General features: G+C 45.2%; 1 protein-coding gene across 1 annotated transcript in view; it reads left to right on the forward strand.

The window, feature by feature from the left end:
- NOTCH2 (notch receptor 2) overlaps positions 1–19,847 on the forward strand; it is a 173,386-nt gene extending 153,539 nt beyond the window's left edge. The window contains exons 23-34 of the mRNA XM_061121027.1: positions 1,750–1,986; positions 4,647–4,759; positions 5,678–6,183; positions 7,532–7,879; positions 9,156–9,298; positions 9,500–9,710; positions 10,150–10,246; positions 11,320–11,488; positions 12,301–12,602; positions 13,398–13,545; positions 14,211–14,308; positions 15,241–19,847. Coding sequence (XP_060977010.1) covers positions 1,750–1,986; positions 4,647–4,759; positions 5,678–6,183; positions 7,532–7,879; positions 9,156–9,298; positions 9,500–9,710; positions 10,150–10,246; positions 11,320–11,488; positions 12,301–12,602; positions 13,398–13,545; positions 14,211–14,308; positions 15,241–16,629 — 3,761 coding nt within the window. The 3' untranslated portion in view covers positions 16,630–19,847. The remainder of the gene's footprint in view (positions 1–1,749; positions 1,987–4,646; positions 4,760–5,677; positions 6,184–7,531; positions 7,880–9,155; positions 9,299–9,499; positions 9,711–10,149; positions 10,247–11,319; positions 11,489–12,300; positions 12,603–13,397; positions 13,546–14,210; positions 14,309–15,240) is intronic.
- Positions 19,848–20,064: the final 217 nt, after the last annotated feature.

The following is a 20,064-nucleotide window of genomic DNA, read 5'->3' on the forward strand; positions in this document are numbered from 1 at the left end:
TTGTGGAAACCCATGAAACACAGAATATGCAAATGACATAATGTTGCAGCATAGTTAATCTGGCTAGCAAGATCTCTTGGTGCTTTGAGGGAAAACAACCAGTAGCCTCTTGAAAAAATTATTTGTATTTACCAGCTCGTGTATTTTTCTAAACTTCCAAGCCTTGCCTCCATAAAGTGGGAAAATGAATGAAATGAAAACATTTGCCTATTTTCTTTAGCCCAAGGGGAGAAGGTTGATGGTCCAAGGATGAAGTAAGAATTACAATAAGACCTAAGGAGATACGGCCCTAGACGGTGGATGGTGAAGCCATCATTCCACCAGGGGCATTCCCCTGCCTGCAAACAGTCTCCTGGAAAAAGCTTGGAGTATTATTTTTTAGAAGAGATGTAGTTATAGTGGTGCCTGCTCTGAGCAGCATATGAAAAGAAAAAGCTATCCACAGTGATGGAAAATTGATTCTCATCAAAGAGAATAGAATGTTAGAGAAATATTTATACTGTCTTAAACCATTGGGTCAGTGAATTTTGGGTTTCCTTCTTGAGTTCAGAGTTGGCTAAATTAGAATGGAAAAGTGCCCCAGTAGTAGGCTAGTTATTTGAGCAGTGAGATTAACAGGGAAGACAAAACTAAGGAGAAACAGCCTTTAAATATTTGAAGATTTGTTCCATTAAAGGAGAGTTGTTTTCTGCTCAGTACTTGAAAGAGAAGCAGAGGTTAATTTTAATTACTTCTAGAGGTAATATTATCCATTAAAAATCCTGTTAATATTTTTATTGAGGTCACATTAAAGTTATGAATTTATATAAAGAAGACTGACATCTTTAGCATGAGGAGTCTTCCTAACCAACCCATTGTGTCTTTCTGTTTATTCAAGTTTCCTTTTGTGTCTTTTAGGTCTGCTTTAAAGTCTTCATGTAGGTGTAGTACATTTCTTGTTAAGATTATTCTTAGGTGTTTTATCTTTTGCTATTGCTATTGAAACAGGTCTTTTTTTAAAAACATTTTTCTTTTCTTTCCAATAGTCTTGCTATTACAAGTGGTAGTAGTACTGTTTTTCTTTCTTCTGTAATTTTTTGAATTAATCATGAAATCACTTCTAGAATAGTCATTGCTTTCTTTTGTTTCTTCCTCGAAAATATGTACAGATGTTCATACTTGATGGCTCTTTTACATCTATAGCACATTAAATGAATTCTATTTTAAATGGAGTAACCTTTGAGCTCTCAACAGGATATTTCCCTTCTATTTTTTTGATAAAAGGTATTTGTGCACTTACACTATTTTACAGGAAAAGTCATTTGCGTGATTCAAAATTTACTCCCAATTCTTACCAGTGATTACTTGTAATCTATTTATTCATGGTTATATTCTTTTTAACTTTTTATATTTTAAATAAAATGAATAAATTAATGAAAAGTTACCAAATCTCTCTTGAGTTCCAGTTTCCTCACCTTTCAAGTAGAAAAATAATACTAACTATGCCCTAAGGGATTGCTTCATCACTGGGTTGTGTGGGGAGTACATGTGAAGCCCTGAGTACATTCTTTGCTTACTGGAGCCCAAGAGGATGGCCACTATCCTGGGTCAAGTGTGTATTATGAGCTGCCTGACCGAAATGGTCCCACCACACGCTGAGGAACGTAGCCTGACTAATTGTGAAAATGCCACCAGGGCTGGTTTCCCCTTCCTGGAAGGCAGCGTTCCAAGCACTGTCATAATTTTCTCTCCCTCCTCTCTCTCCTCCAGGCCTGCTTTGTGAAGAGAACATTGACGACTGTGCCAGGGGCCCCCACTGCCTTAATGGTGGCCAGTGTGTAGACAGGATTGGGGGCTACAGCTGTCGCTGCTTGCCAGGCTTTGCTGGAGAACGCTGTGAGGGGGACATCAACGAGTGCCTGTCCAACCCCTGCAGCTCCGAGGGCAGCCTGGACTGCATACAGCTCACCAACGACTACCTGTGCGTCTGCCGCAGCACCTTCACTGGTGAGCCGAGCTCCTTTCCAGCTGCCCCAGCCACTCTGCCTCGAGCTGGGGTGGGGCTTTCAGTGAGGAAACTATGCCCTGCATGACACACCCCAGACCCAAGGGAAGCTTTTCTGGCCCATAGAGCCCGCCTGGCTCCTCTATCTGTGGGATTCTCCAAGCAAGAGTACTGGAGTGGGTTGCTATTCCCTTCTCCAGGGGATCTTCCTGACCCAGGGATCAGACCTGGGTCTCTTGCACTGCAGGTAGATTCCTTACCGTCTGAGCCACCAGGCAAGCCCACAGGTAGTCGTTGGTGAGCTGTATGCAGTCCAGGCTGCCCTTAGAGCTGCAAGGGTGAAAATCTAGACCAGCTTCATTCAAGCGCCCAACATTTTCTTAGGTCTGTGCTCCACAGGTGTTTGTGTCTCCTGAGAGATGCTATCTCTTTTGTTATACATTAATTACATCATATCATAGCAGAAATATGAAAAAAAGAAATAGAATGTTGGGAGTAGTTGAGCAAAGTAATATTTTTAAATTGATGTAAAATACACATAAATAAAGTTTACCATCTTTACCATTTTTAAGTATACAGTTCAGTGTTATTGAGGACATTCACATTGTTATGCTACCACCACCACCATCATCCATCTCTAGAACTCATTTCATCTGAGCAAGATAACATCGCATGTTCAGGAACCTTACATCTAACTCTGGTTTTGTCACCCTGCCTCCTGTGGCATGTAGCGACTTGAGTGACTGGCTGGTCGCTGCCATAGTGACCTTTCTGCATCTCTGGGACCCAAAGAAGCTTACGGTCTTCTCAGACACTTAAAGGGAATAGATTCAAATTGGGCTATGTTTAACCAAAAATCAACTGATGAGGGTATGAACAGGAAAACTTCAGAGGTCACAAGCAGGGCCTGCACACTAAGACTTGGCTGTGTTCATCACAAATTACAAAGATGAGTGAGTCCTGCCTCAAAATAGGGCTTTTATCATAGACAGTTACTAATTATTTCTGGAGAAGGGCAACTTGCTGACTTTGGGGGGCTAAAATAGCTGTTTATATCTAAATATGGCAGTACCATCAGTTACCCGGAAATCTGTCTTGCACTCCTAGGGTCAGTTCAAATCTTTTGCTATATAAGTATTCTTTGGAAGTCAGATGAGAGTCTACATTAGTCTACTTACTAGTAATCTGGAAAGTTGAACTCTGCTACATTCTGGGCTTATTATATCCAGACATCCCCCCCCCCTCCAATTTTAAAGATATTTTACCTTTAAGAACTTTGGAATTTTATTTTAAAAAGGGAGGGGGATGGATTTTGAAATATGGAAAACACGTCGGTACAGCATCAAACGAGAAACAATCCATTATGAACGTCATACGTTTGAGGCAACCCTGGACAGAAGGACTATGAACAGTCTGTCGTCTCATACTGGTCGTGATGTGCTTGAGAACTAGGAGACAACTGACTCCTGTTCCTTTCATTACATCTGAGGCTTCCTTTATCTGGAAATGCTGATGAGCCCTACAAAGAAAGAAGGAAATAGGTGAAAGGAGTGGAGACCATCTTGAATTGGGGTCCCGTAGCCAGAAGTGGTGTTTCTACATTTTCCACACCTGTGAATTAAAAAATCCTTTGACTCTCAGTCACAATTATGGTGGGAATATTAAGCTGTGGGGCGCTTCTGTATGTTTGCTTTAAATTTTTATTGGAATGTAATTGCTTTGTAATGTTGTGTTAGTTCCTACTAACACAAGCTGTGTAGGTAACACTAACATAAGCTGTGTTTTAAAACAATGCCAGTAAGGTTACGGAAAGGCTGGAACATTATTGAAAACAGATGTCACTGATGAAAATTCAATATAAACTGCAAATCAACATTTTAAAAAATTATTTTAATTGGAGGCTAATTACTTTACAATATTGTGGTGCTTCTTGCCATTCAGTGACATGAATCAGCCACAGATGTACATGTGTCCCCCATCCCAAAAGTTTTTCCTTTTAATGTTTATTACAGTATAGTTGATTTACAATGTTGTGTTATTTTCTGCTCTACAGCAAAGTGAGTCAGTTACATATTTTTATCAGTCCACTCTATTTTAGATTATTTCCCCATACAGGTCATTGCAGACTACTGAGTTAAGTTCCCTGTGCCATACAGTAGGTTCTTATTAGTTATCGGTTTTATCTATAGTAGCATGTATATGTTAATCACTGTTTTAGATGTATTGGCCTGGTTTAGCCTGTTTTATGAAGTAGACAGTGTTAACAAAATGCAGTGAATTTTTTCTAAATGTTTTTGACTTATGAAAGCTAAAGTGCCTTCAAAAAATCTTAGGTGTCTTTTTTCTTTTTTTTTTTTTAGGGATTAGTCATTTTTTGTACACATCTTGTTTTGTGAGTCAGTTCAGTCATGTGCCATTTGCACTTATTACTGTAGATAAGACAGATGAGGGAACTGTCCTGAGTGGGTGATGGGCCAAGGATGTTGGGATCTAGCATGTGCCTTCCTCATCCTCTCCTGTCCCCTTAGGCTTAGAATTCAGTTCTCACACCTCTTGCTCCCTCTCTAATCCTTTGATTAGCTCACATCCCAGTAGTGTCCCGTTCAATAACCTGAGTTACTGCTTCCACCTTTTAAAACCCCCTTTCATTTTCTGCTCTGAGGTCGTCACTGTGAAACGTTCGTCGACGTGTGTCCCCAGATGCCTTGCCTGAATGGAGGCACTTGTGCTGTGGCCAGCAACATGCCCGATGGTTTCATCTGCCGTTGTCCCCCGGTGAGTGCCACTGTGCCTACTGAATTCCATATAGCCTATGACAGAGCTGAGACGAAACCTGGCATTTCTGAGCTCTGTGGGGAACTTTCTTGATGGGGACGTTTCTTAATGTTAGCTTCTTTAGGAGAAAGTGCTTCAGTTTTCCATTTAGAACTATTAAAATACTCCCAGAAACAGTGAGCTCACTGACTGTCAATCCTCAGAAGCACTAAGGGCAATGGGATATTCCCCTTGGGAACAGGGCTAGTGTATTTGGCTTCTGGGTCTTGCTGCCCAGACTGGGACAGAGTTATTGGAAATGCTACTCTGCTCACCTCCCTCAACAACAGTTATTTGGGAACAGACTGCTTCTTCAACTAGAAGGAAGTCTAACGTTAGCCATTTGCTGTGCAAACACTTTTGCTCCTGCCAGAGGCTAAAAGCTTCTTAACAGATGAGTGGAGGGATATCAAAAGGCAACCTGTCCAGTAACCTTGGCCTGGACTGAGCAAAAAGTCCAAGAATGAAATGACATAGGAAAATGTTTTAGACAGATGTCTAAAATCCTCTAAAGTGAGTTTTTTCCCCTGTAAAGTCATTGTATGAGTGATCTACTGATGATTTGGAAAGGTGCTAATAGGTTCGGTGTCACCTTATCCTAACGTGAACTCCGGACTTCATTTCTAGAAGCAAGCTCTTAGAGTAAAAAAGTTCTGTATTCATCCTGGAACCACCACCCTGAAACCACCACCCTGACCTGTAGGTTGACTTGAAGAAGTCTCTTCCTAGAACTCAGTCCAGGAGGCTACCTGGAGGGATCTTAGCCAAGAGCCTAGTCTTTACCTGCCTAGAGGTGTGGCGGTGAGGGGGCTGGGGGGGAGAATGGGGCCTGCCCTCACGAGTCACCTGCCATCCTCATTTGTTCACTGATTCCCACAGGGCTTCTCTGGGGTGCGGTGCCAGAGCAGCTGCGGACAGGTGAAGTGCAGAAGAGGGGAGCAGTGTGTGCACACAGCCTCGGGCCCCCGCTGCTTCTGCCCCAACCCCCAGGACTGTGACTCGGGCTGCGCCAGTAGCCCCTGCCAGCATGGGGGGAGCTGCTACCCTCAGCGCCAGCCTCCGTACTACTCGTGCCAGTGTGCCCCGCCGTTCCGGGGCAGCCACTGTGAACTCTACACCGCGCCCACCAGCACCCCTCCCGCCACCTGCCTGAGCCAGTATTGTGCCGACAAAGCTCGGGACGGCATCTGCGATGACGTGTGCAACAGCCATGCCTGCCAGTGGGATGGGGGGGACTGTTCCCTCACCATGGAGGACCCCTGGGCCAACTGCTCCTCCCCGCTGCCCTGCTGGGAGTACATCAACAACCAGTGCGACGAGCTGTGCAACACGGCCGAGTGCCTGTTTGACAACTTTGAATGCCAGAAGAGTAGCAAGACATGCAAGTAAGTGCCCAGGGCCCCCAGAACTGGGGGACAGCGCTGTCACTGACACGCTCGGTCTCTTGTTCTTTTGCTCCTAGCCACTCCAGTACTTCAGCCCAAGCCGCCTCTGCGTTTTGGACTGGCACCCAGTTGCCCTCTTCTGCCTGGTGTCACCCTGCCCCATCGCACGCCACCTGTGCTCTCCCTTGCTGACCGAGGGGCAGGAATGCTCACTGCACAGCCACTCTCTCTCTGCCTCTCTCTGCTTCCTCGCCTGCTGCTGTCACACGTTCCCAGGGGAAGTGACTTTTGGAAGTGTTACCCGCTGTCAGGCAGCCTCTCACATAATCTGCCTGCAGCATGGTTGCAAAGGTCTATACCCGTCTCTATTCATCCCGTGCCTTTCCCTAAGACTAGGTTTCCCCTCCAGATTTATTGGGAAGCATCTGCTAGATTAGTCAGCTTAACCCTCCTGGTCTTCACTGCTGCAATTATAGGGGGCTTTGTGGGTTACATAATAGCTTTCCATTTAGTCATCCCATTTGAGTCAACCCTGATTAATTCTCAACAGTCTTGTGAGGCATAGGTGTTGTCAGTGGCCTTTAACAGGCCAGGGAAGGGAGTCTTGGGAGGTTCAAGAACTTGCCAGAGCACATATAGCTCCTCCTGACTCCTGATCTCCCCAATGAGCTAGAGAGGCCAGTTGGACTGGGTGGTGTAACCATCAGGGGATGGGAGTGAGGAGGGAGAAGGGGTGAGTGGAAATCAAACGATTTTTGCATCAACAGGCTTTGGGAGTCTATTTCCATTTCCCAATGTTTGAAAGATGCTGTATAAATTAGATCTGGTATCCTGTGTGGGACACACTTCTTGCCACCTACCTTCCACAGTGAAGATTCAGTCTTGATTAGAAAAGAAATGGGCCATATCAAATGGGCCAAAGGTCAACTGTACAGCATCTCTTGTTGGCATGGGGCTACTTTCCAGTTTCTGGAAGCAGTCTCTAGAGTCTTGTTTTACTGCTGAAAACCCAGAGGCAATGGATATAAAAATAAAGGGAACATGAACCAGGTAGATTTTTGCTTCAAATTTGTTTACAAATCTGATTTAACATGACAAGCTGCCTAGGGGCCCATGAGTTTAGTGAGTAATTTTGTTTCTCATTCAGAGAGCACTTACTGATGCTAAGGTGTATAGACTATACATACTCTAAGAAGTCAGGCACAGAGAGTCACAGAAAGTGTCAGAGGACATTCAGGATCTAATCTGAGCCACAGAAGATGGGTAGGAAAATCCACATTCATTCCAAGTGGAAAACAAATAGAGCTCCCCTGTGGTCTTACCATATTCTCTGCCTCCCTCTGCCTAGATATGACAAATACTGTGCAGACCACTACGAAGACAACCACTGTGACCAGGGTTGCAACAGTGAGGAGTGTGGCTGGGATGGGCTGGACTGTGCTGCTGACCGGCCGGAAAACCTGGCTGAGGGCACCCTGGTCATCGTGGTGCTGATGCCGCCTGAGCAGCTGCTCCAGGACGCCCGCAGATTCCTGCGGGCACTGGGCACCCTGCTCCACACCAACCTCCGCATCAAACGGGACGCCCAGGGGGAGCTCATGGTCTACCCCTATTATGGTGGGAAGTCAGCCGCCATGAAGAAGCAGAGATTGACACGCAGGTCCCTTCCTGGAGATCAAGAACAGGAAGTGGCTGGGTAGGTGTTTAATTTCTGAACTTCTTAAAGCTTAATTTTATCAAGCCGAGCACTTTGATACACAGATGTCATAACTGCAACTGCACCTATAGAGATGAAAGGTCAGAAAACAAAAATATTACTCAGCCATTAAAAAGAATTCATTTGAACCAGTCCTAATGAGATGGATGAAGCTGGAGCCCCTTATACAGAGTGAAGTAAGCCAGAAAGATAAAGAACATTACAGCATACTAACACATATATATGGAATTTAGAAAGATGGTAACGATAACCCTATATGCAAAACAGAAAAAGAGACACAGAAATACAGAACAGACTTTTGAACTCTCTGGGAGAAGGCGAGGGTGGGATGTTTCGAGAGGAATCGGGTGGAGAGGGAGGTGGGAGTGGGGATTGGGATGGGGAAGACGTGTAAATCCATGGCTGATTCATATCAATGTATGACAAGACCCACTGAAATGTTGTGAAGTAATTAGCCTCCAACTAATAAAAAAAAAAAAAAGAAAAGAAAACAAAACAGTCAACCAAGTAACACAAGCCTGTAATCCCAATCTTTATGGTTGGTGCTAAAGGTTTGCCTTGATCTCGGACTCCTGAAAAGTGGGCTGAAGCAAGTCAAGTGGCAGGATGTCAGAAAGGGCTCCTCATGTGCTAGAATCTCTAACCATTTGCCAGAGTTGGCGTAAATCCTTCTAGTGATAACTCCTCTTTGTATTAATCCTGGGCTTCTTTTCAAGGCCCTTCATTTCTGTCTCTTTAACAGGGGTGATGTTCTGCATATATTATGTCGTCCACACTCAGGGTTTTTTGGTATCTCACAATGTTCAGCTTGCTAGCTAGCTCGAGTACAGATGCAGAGAGAAAGGAGAGTAAGGAACAAAAAAATAAAAGGCAGGGTGTGTTTTTAGAGTAGCTGTGTGTACCGTTGAGTACACCGGAAGGGGGAAGGGGTAGAAGCAGCCCACCAAAGGCAACTTCACCCCATTTTCTCAATTTGTCTTCTGTTGCCTAAAAGTCAGAACACTTAGAGGCAGCCAAACCAAGGAACGTGAAAGTGTTAGTCACTCAGTCGTGTCTGACTCTTTGTGACCCCATGGACTGTAGCACACCCTAAGTGAGAATTAGCGTTTAGGATGTAACCCTTATCTTAATTTCCGGGATCTTCCTGGAGACAGCATCCCAGAGGTAGAGAGCCCGAGGCTGAGGGTGAGGAAAGGGGTCTACCTCAGATTCCTGGGTTGACATTTTCTCGCCCTTTCTCCTTGGCTCCCCTCAGCTCTCAGGTGTTTCTGGAGATTGACAACCGCCAGTGTGTTCAAGACTCAGACCAGTGCTTTAAGAACACAGATGCGGCAGCAGCTCTTCTGGCTTCTCACGCCATCCAGGGGACCCTGTCATACCCACTTGTGTCTGTCGTCAGTGAGTAGCTCTGAAATTAAGGGGAAGGTGTGCTGAGGAATGTCACTTGCAGGCAGAGAGAATGGGGCACAGCTTACCATGTGCAGCTCTCTGTTTCTCGGGGCTCGTGAGGTCAGAGTCGTTCTCTGAAGGAGAGAATAGTGGGGATACTGAGAGGTGGATGTTGTATTCATCACTTTCCCTGTGTCTCTGCACTTTCAGGTGAATCTCTGACGCCAAAACCCACTCAGCTTCTCTATCTGCTTGCCGTTGCCGTCGTCATTATCTTGTTTATTATCCTGTTGGGGGTTATCATGGCAAAGCGAAAGCGCAAGCATGGCTCCCTCTGGCTGCCGGAAGGGTTCACCCTCCGCCGTGACTCCAGCAACCACAAACGTCGTGAGCCAGTGGGCCAGGATGCTGTGGGCCTCAAGTAAGAGCTTGTCAACAAGCTACTGTTCACAGTAATGACAAGTACGGATAGGTGGAAAATCAGATCTTGTTGGATCGTGATTTTAAATTCAGAGCTCTGGCCATGCCGTGCTACTATACCTGACCATGATGCTGAATGCCTGCTTGTGGCTATAAAATAAGAGTCTGGATGCTTCAGTTCTGTACATATTATCACAGTGATGCTCAGCTTCTGTGATGAGACACACCTTTGTTGTAAGCTCTTGCTTAGTGGGAAAGGAAATGATATTTACTCAGGCAATGGGATGTAATATTGCCCATTTTTCCCCTGGGTCGAGGTCCCTGAAAGTCTGACTGTAGCCATGAGAATGTGTGATGGTAGAAAAATTATGAAAATTTCTATGTTCTTTTATGGTTTAACCCTGCTCTTATTTTATACCTTCATGATTCTGTCATGTCAGAAATCTCTCAGTGCAAGTCTCAGAGGCTAACCTAATTGGTTCTGGAACAAGTGAACACTGGGTTGACGATGAAGGGCCCCAGCCTAAGAAAGCCAAGGTAAGCTGGCCATGGTATAAGCACCATTATTAGCCATTGTCTGCTCATATTTCACAATTTTGTCCTTGGGTATCTAGAATGTCATGAATGGGAGAGAACGGTGGTAGTCTGTACATGTTGCCCAGGCCTTGACTATCCTAGGTTGTCTCAAAAATCAGGAATATTTATTGATGGCCTTGGGCTACTATGTAAGTTTTTCAGAAAGAGCTCTTTAAAAATAATAAAACAAACATGCTTCCTTCCTCAAATGTCATGTTGGTGGTACTTGAATAAGGACTATTATGTGTAAACACCAGTTTCTTTCATGGCTAGATCTCTCCCTTATTCTCTGGATACTTCAAGGGAAGGTAGAATTAGTCAGTGGAGGAAAGCCAGTGATCACTGAGTTTGGAGGCTTTAAATCTTGATCCCTGGAAACTAAAGCCAGATAGCAGTAAGAGGTACATTGGGCTGAGTCTGACATGAAAAAGGAGACCATTCACCCATAGACATACGTGGCTGGGATATGCATGTATCCCACAGATATTCTGAGGAAATAAATGCTTGAGGAATACAGGCTTGATGGTTAAGAAAATTACTACAGTCAGGACTAGATTCAAGTCCAAAACTCCGGCACATTATCTAACCTCTTTGTATTTACTTATCCTTAATCTGTAAGACAGGGAAAATAATAATGATTCTTTCAATACAGGTGAATTGCCTTACCTGTTTTCTGTCACGTACTGAATATTCTGTAGAGGTCAGCTGCTTTTAAAAGTATAATAATTATTCAGCAAATACTTCCTAAATGCTGGCTTTGTGCTGGGCACTGGGGTGGAGACAGGGTACAAGGAGGCAGCCTTGAACGCGGCTTGCTCCCTGTGCTGAGGAAGCTTTCAGGTAGCAGTGGGAGCTGCCATGCAGTGCGGTGTAAGTACCTAACACAACGCTTAGTTAGGGGAGTGAGCAGCGTGTGCTCTTTAGGACCAATACGAGGAATTAAGGTCTGCTTCCTACTCGAAGTTAGTCAATCAAAGAATTGGGAGAGATCCTGGGGCTGGGCCAGAGTGATCAGGAGAGTTGTCTTCTTTCAGGCTGAAGATGAGGCTTTGCTCTCAGAAGAAGATGACCCCATCGATCGGCGTCCGTGGACACAGCAGCACCTGGAAGCTGCAGACATCCGTCGGACACCATCGCTGGCTCTCACCCCTCCACAGGCAGAGCAGGAGGTGGATGTGCTGGATGTGAATGTCCGCGGTCCAGGTCAGTGCCTGCGAGCCTTCTCTCTTCACTGTGCCGTGTCCACCCCCTGGTTCCACCTTATCCCTGTGTTTGCCCCACTCAATGATCGAGGAAATCAGACTGGAAATCAGCTTGAGGAAATGAATGTCTACGGAAAACAGGCTTGCAGAAATTATGAATTTGTATGAGAAAAGAGGCAGGATTTCATTTGCTTCACCTTCTGTATGCATACATGCTAAGTTGCTTCAGTCGTGTCCGCCTCTGCGACCCCGTGGACTGTAGCCTGCCAGGCTCCTCTGTCCATGGAATTCTCCAGGCAAGAATACTGGAGTGTGTTGCCATGCCCTCCTCCAAGGGATCTTCCTGACTGAGGGATCGAACCCACCTCTCCTGCATTGCAGGCAGATTCTTTACCACTGAACCACCAGGGAGGCCCTCATATAATGCATGTTCAGCAACAAAAAGGCTGATTATTTGGGATAGATTTTAGTGGGATAAAAAAATAATATCCCAAAGCAGAGGAATAGAGAATTTGTTTAGTTCGTACCTTAATGTATATAGTTTATTAATACTGGATATTTTAAAATGTCCAATTTAAAAAAGCATAGCACTTAGAAACTTGAACAGAAAAGCTTGTTTAACTTAGAGACTAGCTCCTCTTTACAGAAAGGATACTATCAAGGAAAAATCAATTGCCACATATTACAAGAAGCACAGGGTTTTTTCCCAAACTAATAATTTTCTTCAAATTGAGCTCTTCCAGCAGTAGGGCTAAATGAACATGAAAGTCCTTCCCCTCCTTGAATACTATTTGGAATTTCCCTTTCCTCCAGATGGGTGCACCCCACTGATGCTGGCTTCTCTCCGAGGAGGCAGCTCAGACATGAGTGATGAAGATGAAGATGCAGAGGACTCTTCTGCCAACATCATCACGGACTTAGTGTACCAGGGTGCCAGCCTCCAAGCACAGACAGACCGGACGGGTGAGATGGCCCTGCATCTCGCAGCCCGGTACTCAAGGGCAGATGCTGCCAAGCGTCTCCTGGATGCAGGTGCAGATGCCAATGCCCAGGACAACATGGGCCGCTGCCCTCTCCACGCCGCGGTGGCCGCAGACGCCCAAGGGGTCTTCCAGGTAGAGATCATGTGAAGAGTTGATTCCTGATGAATCTAGAATGCTTTCCCGTCATTAAGACACATAATAACCCATTGTATTTGTTCAGTGATTCTTTGAGAGAATAAGGCAGATAATAGAGCCATGCTTGCTGGATAGGAAAGCAGGAAAGGGAGGCAGGAGACAAAGCTGACCATATACAGCCAGCTCATAGTAAAGCAGATAACACCAGTCTTCTGATTGTTAGTCAGTGCTTTGGTTTTGTTTGCCTGTTTCGTTTTTGATGAGGCAAAATACCTCCCAGATGAAAAGATCAGGTGCATGACACCTGCCTCTGACTAGTAGTCAGTCAGCTTCTCCCTCTACATTTATCTGACTATACAGGCTTCCAGCTGCTCCTTGGTGATTTTCTTGACATGAGTTCACAGTGCACACCTGATGCCCTATTATTTTAGCCTTATGAGGAAATTGAAAGCATTCTGTATCATCTTAACATGTACACCATAATTGAGGTTGTGGTATTTTCCCATATTCCCTCTTCTTTCTTTAGAAAGCAGAAGTACATTAATTTACAAAGCCACTGTAGAGCTTGAGTTTGTTTGTATATTCATTCATCCTATTCCTTTATTCATTCATTCAACAAATATTAGTTGACTGACCCTAGGAGAACCTGGACACGAAGATAGCAAAACACTCCCTGTCCTCCAGGAACTTACAGTGTTGCCTCAACTCTGATGCTCTTATATCTGTCTTATCTTAGCTTCATTATTTTTTGTATTCGGCTGACTCTCTTTTCTGTACTTTCTCGTGTTCTAGATTCTGATCCGCAACCGAGTAACTGATCTAGACGCCAGGATGAATGATGGCACTACACCCCTGATCCTGGCTGCCCGCCTGGCTGTGGAGGGAATGGTGGCAGAACTAATCAACTGCCAAGCAGATGTGAACGCAGTGGATGACCATGGTAGGGATGAGAAGCAGGGATTCAGATTCCTACCTGCAAAGCAGGCCTCTAAGGAAAGAAATTGTTGCATGATCCTTAAAGAGCTGTCTCAGATCCAAATCCACTGAAGATTCGTTCATTCATTCCGTCTTTGTTTTGTAATATTGAGTTCAGAGATCTGAGACAGTGTGAAGTCCACAGATGAAGTTATGAAGGGATTTTTAGTGAGAGTTCTTGATCTCAGAGCAGGTCTATGAGAGGTTTCCCTGAGTAGATTCTCAGGTATACCACTCTTGTTATGAGGATATGAGAGCTGACTTCACAGAGGGGTACAGTGGTGAGATATTCTAACTATATATCCTGGCATGTAATACATAAGCAGGCTATTGTCTTCAGTGTGTGACAGGGTCGATTATGCCACATGAAGGATGTGGTACCATAGACAGATGATCCTTTTACTTAGAGGTCTTCTGAAAGCTAGGCAGCCTGTACCAAAGTATTTCTAGAATAGGGGAAAATGAAGATAATACATTGGTTTTTCCTGTGGGCCCCCAGAGAGAACTGGCTTCCAGCTGTTGTCTGAGAAGTTCAAGGTTTCCTTGTACAAGTCATGACACTTCCTGATGGGAGGAGTAGGACATGACCTCTTACTCTGTCTGCTTATAAAAATGTATTTTCCCCCACAGGAAAATCTGCCCTTCACTGGGCAGCTGCTGTGAATAATGTGGAGGCAACCCTTTTGCTGTTGAAAAATGGGGCCAACCGGGACATGCAGGACAACAAGGTACAGTCTGGGCCCTGAGCTGGGGGGCAGGTTCAGCAGCGCCTTGGGTTATGTGTGAGGCCATTCCTTTTCTCCTGTAGCTGCTCTGTAGGAAGGACCGACAATGATGGAAGCAGGCTGAGCAAGAAGTGGGTCCAGAGAGCCTGAGTGCTTGCATTGGGCTTATCCAGTGAAGTGTCAGGGTTGACCCTTAGCCTGCTCAGTCTGCACCAGGCTGTCCCTTTCATAACTTTGGTGTAACCTTTCTGCCTTTCCTTCTTTTACATTTCCTTTTCTCCTGGTCTTTGTTCTGTTCACACACACTTCCTTCCTTTTCACTTGTTTGTTCTTACTTGTTTTCCTGATGCTCCGCGTCCTCCACCCCTGCCCTGTTCTTGGGCTCCATGATGTTTTCCTGCTTCCTCTGACTTCTGTGTCATGCTTCCCTCTCTTGCTCACCTTCTCTTCTCTTGTTCATTTCCTCTTTTCCATTATTTTGTCCTTTGTCTCAGATGTTTTGTCTTTCTTTCTTTCACTTTCCCTTATTTTTCTCAGTTCTCTACTTGCTTTAGCTTCTTCCCCTCATACCTTTATTTCTGTTACTCCTTTTATAACCCTATTTTGATAAGCTCAGTGCTCTTGCAGGTGAATTTATGGCTCAGGGACATGCTTTATTTCATACTTTCCCCACTAAGTAGGCGTAGCCCTCAGTAGGGCAAAGCTGGCTCTTGGGGAGGAGTAAAATAATTTTTCTTTATGTATAAATTACAGATAGCCATTCTGTACATAGGTAGGTGCACACTTTTTATCTGTGGCATTAAATATTCATATGGGAAGGCAGTTAGGAAAAAATGTCTAAAGGAGTGATACAAAAAGATTGAGAAACATGGCTGTGTCCTCAGGAGTGTTGTTAAAATGTGCTCTGCATGGGCTTTTTCTTTTTTCTTCTGTAGGAGGAGACACCCCTGTTTCTTGCTGCCCGGGAGGGGAGCTATGAAGCAGCCAAGATCCTGTTAGACCATTTTGCCAATCGGGACATCACAGACCACATGGATCGTCTTCCCCGGGACGTAGCCCGGGACCGCATGCACCACGACATCGTGCGCCTGCTGGACGAGTACAACGTGACCCCCAGCCCTCCCGGCACAGTGCTGACTTCTGCGCTCTCACCCGTCATCTGTGGGCCCAACAGATCTTTTCTCAGTCTGAAGCATACCCCAATGGGCAAGAAGTCTAGACGGCCTAACACCAAGAGTGCCGTGCCCACTAGCCTCCCTAACCTTGCCAAGGAGGCCAAGGATGCCAAGGGGAACAGGAGGAAGAAGTCTCTGAGTGACAAGGGCCAACTGTCTGAGAGCTCAGTGACTCTGTCCCCCGTTGATTCCCTAGAATCTCCCCACACATATGTTTCTGACACCACCTCCTCTCCAATGATCACATCTCCCGGGATCTTACAGGCCTCCCCCAACCCCATGCTGGCCACTGCCGCCCCCGCTGCCCCAGTCCATGCACAGCATGCCCTGTCTTTCTCTAACCTTCATGAGATGCAGCCCCTGGCACATGGGGCCAACACTGTGCTTCCCTCGGTGAGCCAGCTGCTGTCCCACCACCACATTGTGCCCCCAGGCAGCAGCACCGCAGGGAGCTTGGGTAGGCTACATCCAGTCCCTGTCCCGGCCGACTGGATGAACCGCGTGGAGATGAATGAGAGCCAGTACAACGAGATGTTCGGTATGGTCCTGGCTCCAGCTGAGGGCACCCACCCTGGCATGGCTCCCCAGAGCAGGCCGCCTGAAGGGAAGCATTTAACCACCCCCCGAGAGCCCTTGCCCCCCATTGTGACTTTCCAGCTCATCCCCAAAGGCAGCATTGCCCAACCAACTGGGGCTGCCCAGCCTCCGTCCAACTGCCCTCCAGCCGTTGCAGGCACCCTGCCCACCATGTATCAGATTCCAGAAATGGCTCGCTTACCCAGTATGGCTTTTCCCACTGCCATGATGCCCCAGCAGGACGGGCAGGTTGCTCAGACCATTCTCCCAGCCTATCACCCCTTCCCAGCCTCCGTGGGCAAGTATCCCACACCCCCATCACAGCATAGCTATGCTTCCTCCAATGCTGCTGAGAGAACACCCAGTCACAGTGGTCACCTCCAGGGTGAGCATCCCTACCTGACACCGTCACCAGAGTCTCCTGACCAGTGGTCAAGTTCATCACCCCACTCTGCTTCTGACTGGTCAGATGTGACCACCAGCCCCACTCCTGGGGGTGCTGGAGGAGGTCAACGGGGACCTGGGACACACATGTCTGAGCCACCACGCAGCAACATGCAGGTCTATGCATGAAAGAGTCTGCCTCCAGCCTAGACACAGAACTCCTCTTGTAAATGCTGCTGAGGAACAAATGAAGGTCATCCGGGAAAGAAATGAAGAAATCTCTGGAACCAGCTTCTGAAGGCAGGAGAGAGGAGAGGCTCTTATCTTGTAGATAATGCGAAGAAGCGAGTTCATTAGCTTCACTGTGCATCTGTGGAACACGGAAGGGACAAGGCTCCTTGTAATCTCTTGCCTGTCAAGTCCCTGAGTTCACGGAACTGCAAGATGAATACAAGACTTGGGACCACATTTCCTCTCTTCAATACAGAGAATAAGATGGATGCCTGTTGTAGACATTTTTGCAGCCTGGAGTGCATTTTTCAGCCTTGGGGGCTTCTGCCATATCCATGAGAAGATTCTGCAGTAGATTCCTACTGGGAATTGTGCCCTGGAATTCTTCCAGATGTGACCTGTCTCCTATCCTTATCCTTGGAAAATTCTTTTGACTTCATTTGGTGCTTTAATTGTGCACCTCTCTGTGGCTGGAACCCCACCTGCATGTTCCAGGGCAGGACCTTTGTGCTTTGAATCATGCCTGCTCTGGAGGCACCTGCAGCCTCCCCTTTCCCTCCTGTTTTCCCAGTGTCCCTAGGAGCCTCACAGGGTTTACCTTTATGGTCCCAGCAGAAACCTTTCAAGTACGTTTCTTTAGAAAATGGACATAGTCCTTTCTCCTACATATCGTTCTTAAAAGAAGGGGAGCAAAATATTTTTCTTTGAACCCATTTAGGGGACCAGGACCCCCTTCAAGAAGCTGCGCCTAAATTCTCTTGCCTACATTCTGGGTTCCTACAAACCTTACCAGGAAGAAAAGTAAGGATCTTCTTTTTTTCCATTTGTCTGCCTAGTAAGTATGAAGGTTTATCCTTGGCAGTATAGCTAATATGACCCCTTTAAAAAACAAAACCCAAACAGACCAAGGTTTAGAATGTTGGAATGACCAAGAGAGCCAAGAGATAAGCTAACTCATTCAAGAAGTGATTACCCACTAACCGGTCCCTGCCAAGCATTCTGTTGTCTGCCAACATCAAACACGTTGATACAGGCCTTAGAACCCTTGGCCTGCTTCAATCACACATCCAGCAGGTGGAGACTGTTGTAATTGTTGAGCCTTCAAACAACATTCCCTTTGCCATTTAGAACTGAACTTTCGTCTGCTCAAGGGTCTCCTCCCCAACCCCAAGTTATCTTCCCCTAGTCAGGTGGTCACAATCTCTACTTCCTGACATTCTTTCTGATCCCAGGCCCCTTCGCCTATCTTCCTGCCACACTTCGTGGTCTGATTACTGGTGCACCCAGTAACACCTGGGTTTTCTGTGTTCAAGTGCGGGAAATAGAATCCTGGCCTAGTTTCTGTGGCCAAAGCCAGTCTTACAAGAAGGTTGGAAAGGGAGGAATTACGAGGTAGCCTTTGCTATTTTCTGTTCCCAGTTCCTTTTCTTTCAGGCGGTCATGAGATTTCCCATTAGGCAGGTAACATAGACACTTATCAGGGATGTTTTCCTCTCATAGAGTCACCTTCTAGATGATAATGGACAAAAATAGACTTACTGTCTTGTCATCTTAATGTTCAGAGTGTGATTGCATCTCACCCAAGTCTGCTTCCTGTGTTTGTGGTCTTGGCAACTTTTTTGACCCTCTGTCAAGGACATGCATTCTATCCAACACTAGAAAGAGGAGAAAAGTAGTTTTAATTCCTCTTCTCCCTGAGTTAGCTAACAACTGGTTCTGTCTCCACACTGTCACTTTTGCCCGGTGCTATGATATCATGACAATGGAAAATTAGTTCTTCTGGGGGCATTTTGTAGCTATTAATAAGTGGTCTGCCCACTCCATGTTGGCTTCAATGATAGTTTTCCTTACTGCCTTGCCTGAGAGTGTTCATCAGTTCTTCCCATTTACCAGATTTATCTGTCCATGGCTTCATATGGAAACCCTATGTGTCTTTTAGCATGGAAGTCTACAAAGAGTTTTTCTAGTCCTGCCCAAGTTCACTGAACTAAAAATATAATTCATTTTTCCCTGATATAAGCAGATTATTTTTTCACTCTGTATTTTATTCTCTCACGTGGCAACTCTATCAGCCCCTTTCATAGTGTGAAGCATTTTATCATTCTGAATGGTGATTCTTTATCCTTGGACCTATTCGTTGATTCACAGATGGGGAGGACCCGTCTCCATGGACCACTGTGGACCTCACCACATCTACACTTCTCTGTCATCCCATTCCGGTCCCCCTTCTTCAGAGTGTCAGCTCTGATCCAGCAGCTTGATCCCTTATAGCTTCCTCCGTCTGTAAGCACACTGTGGGCCTAACTTGCTTGCTCCTCTTTGGGATCCTTTGGGTTTTGCAGAAATAAATATGAAAGCTGCCATAACAAACAACAGGCTTCAGTGATAAGGAAGAAGACACTGCCTTTCAAGCATTTATCAGTCACTTAGATTGTTAAGAACTTGTGAGTTGTATTGAGTAAAAGAGAAAATAAGATGAAGAATCACTTTCTCATCTGGGTTCTGAAGTAGAGACTTAAGTTTGTATGGGAAACATCTTTTATGACAGGTCTGGGTCACCCTCTTTGCCCCTCGCATTCTTGTTTTATCTTTATAAATTCTTCCTTTGAGTCATCTTCTGTCTGCCTTTGGGGGTATATTTTTTGTTTGTTTCTTTTATTTTATATTAAGCATCATTTTCTGATTTACATGTTGGTGAGGGAGGGAGAGGTTTGAGGGAAAGAGAGAGTGAGAGTTAAAGATTTTATGTAAGCAATCAGCTATGATGCACAAGTCCATTCTCATCATTATTAAGTTTGCTAGTTCATAATTCTTGCGTAAAAGAGAACCAAAGGTGTAATATTCTGTTGGCAAGTGGTTTGGGGATTTTGGCCTTAACTAATATACTGAATGTATGATGACTGAGAGGACAAGTTTATATGCCCAGAGGCTCCCACTCATAACTGTTTGGTACTGTGGCTTCTTACTTGTGTACATTTCTCTTAAAAGTGATATGATATCTGTTTGTATGAGAAACCCAATAACCAATAAAATGACTGCATATTCCTAACTATACATGGTAAGGAAAATGCACAATTTGTTTTTAATTTTCAAAGTTTCATTCTAAAAGTAGTTATGACAAAATTTATATGGAAGCATTTTTATCAGAAAATAAAAAAGTTACATGTCAAGCTCAACAGACATTGCAGTTTTTATTTTCCATTCTTAATCCCTACTTTGCAATGATTTAACTCATGATGTCATAATTTGCTGAAAGAGAAAACATTTTCTTTTCATTCTGAATCCCATATAGCCTAGCACTAGTCTTTTTTTTCTTTCTCCAGTGTCACGGTCTTTGTAGACTGGAACCTGGGGACTGGACTCAATGAGAAGAGGGACGCAGGGGACCCAAGT

Source organism: Dama dama, chromosome 20, assembly GCF_033118175.1.
Source record: "Dama dama isolate Ldn47 chromosome 20, ASM3311817v1, whole genome shotgun sequence".
Classification (NCBI taxonomy): Eukaryota; Metazoa; Chordata; class Mammalia; order Artiodactyla; family Cervidae; genus Dama; species Dama dama.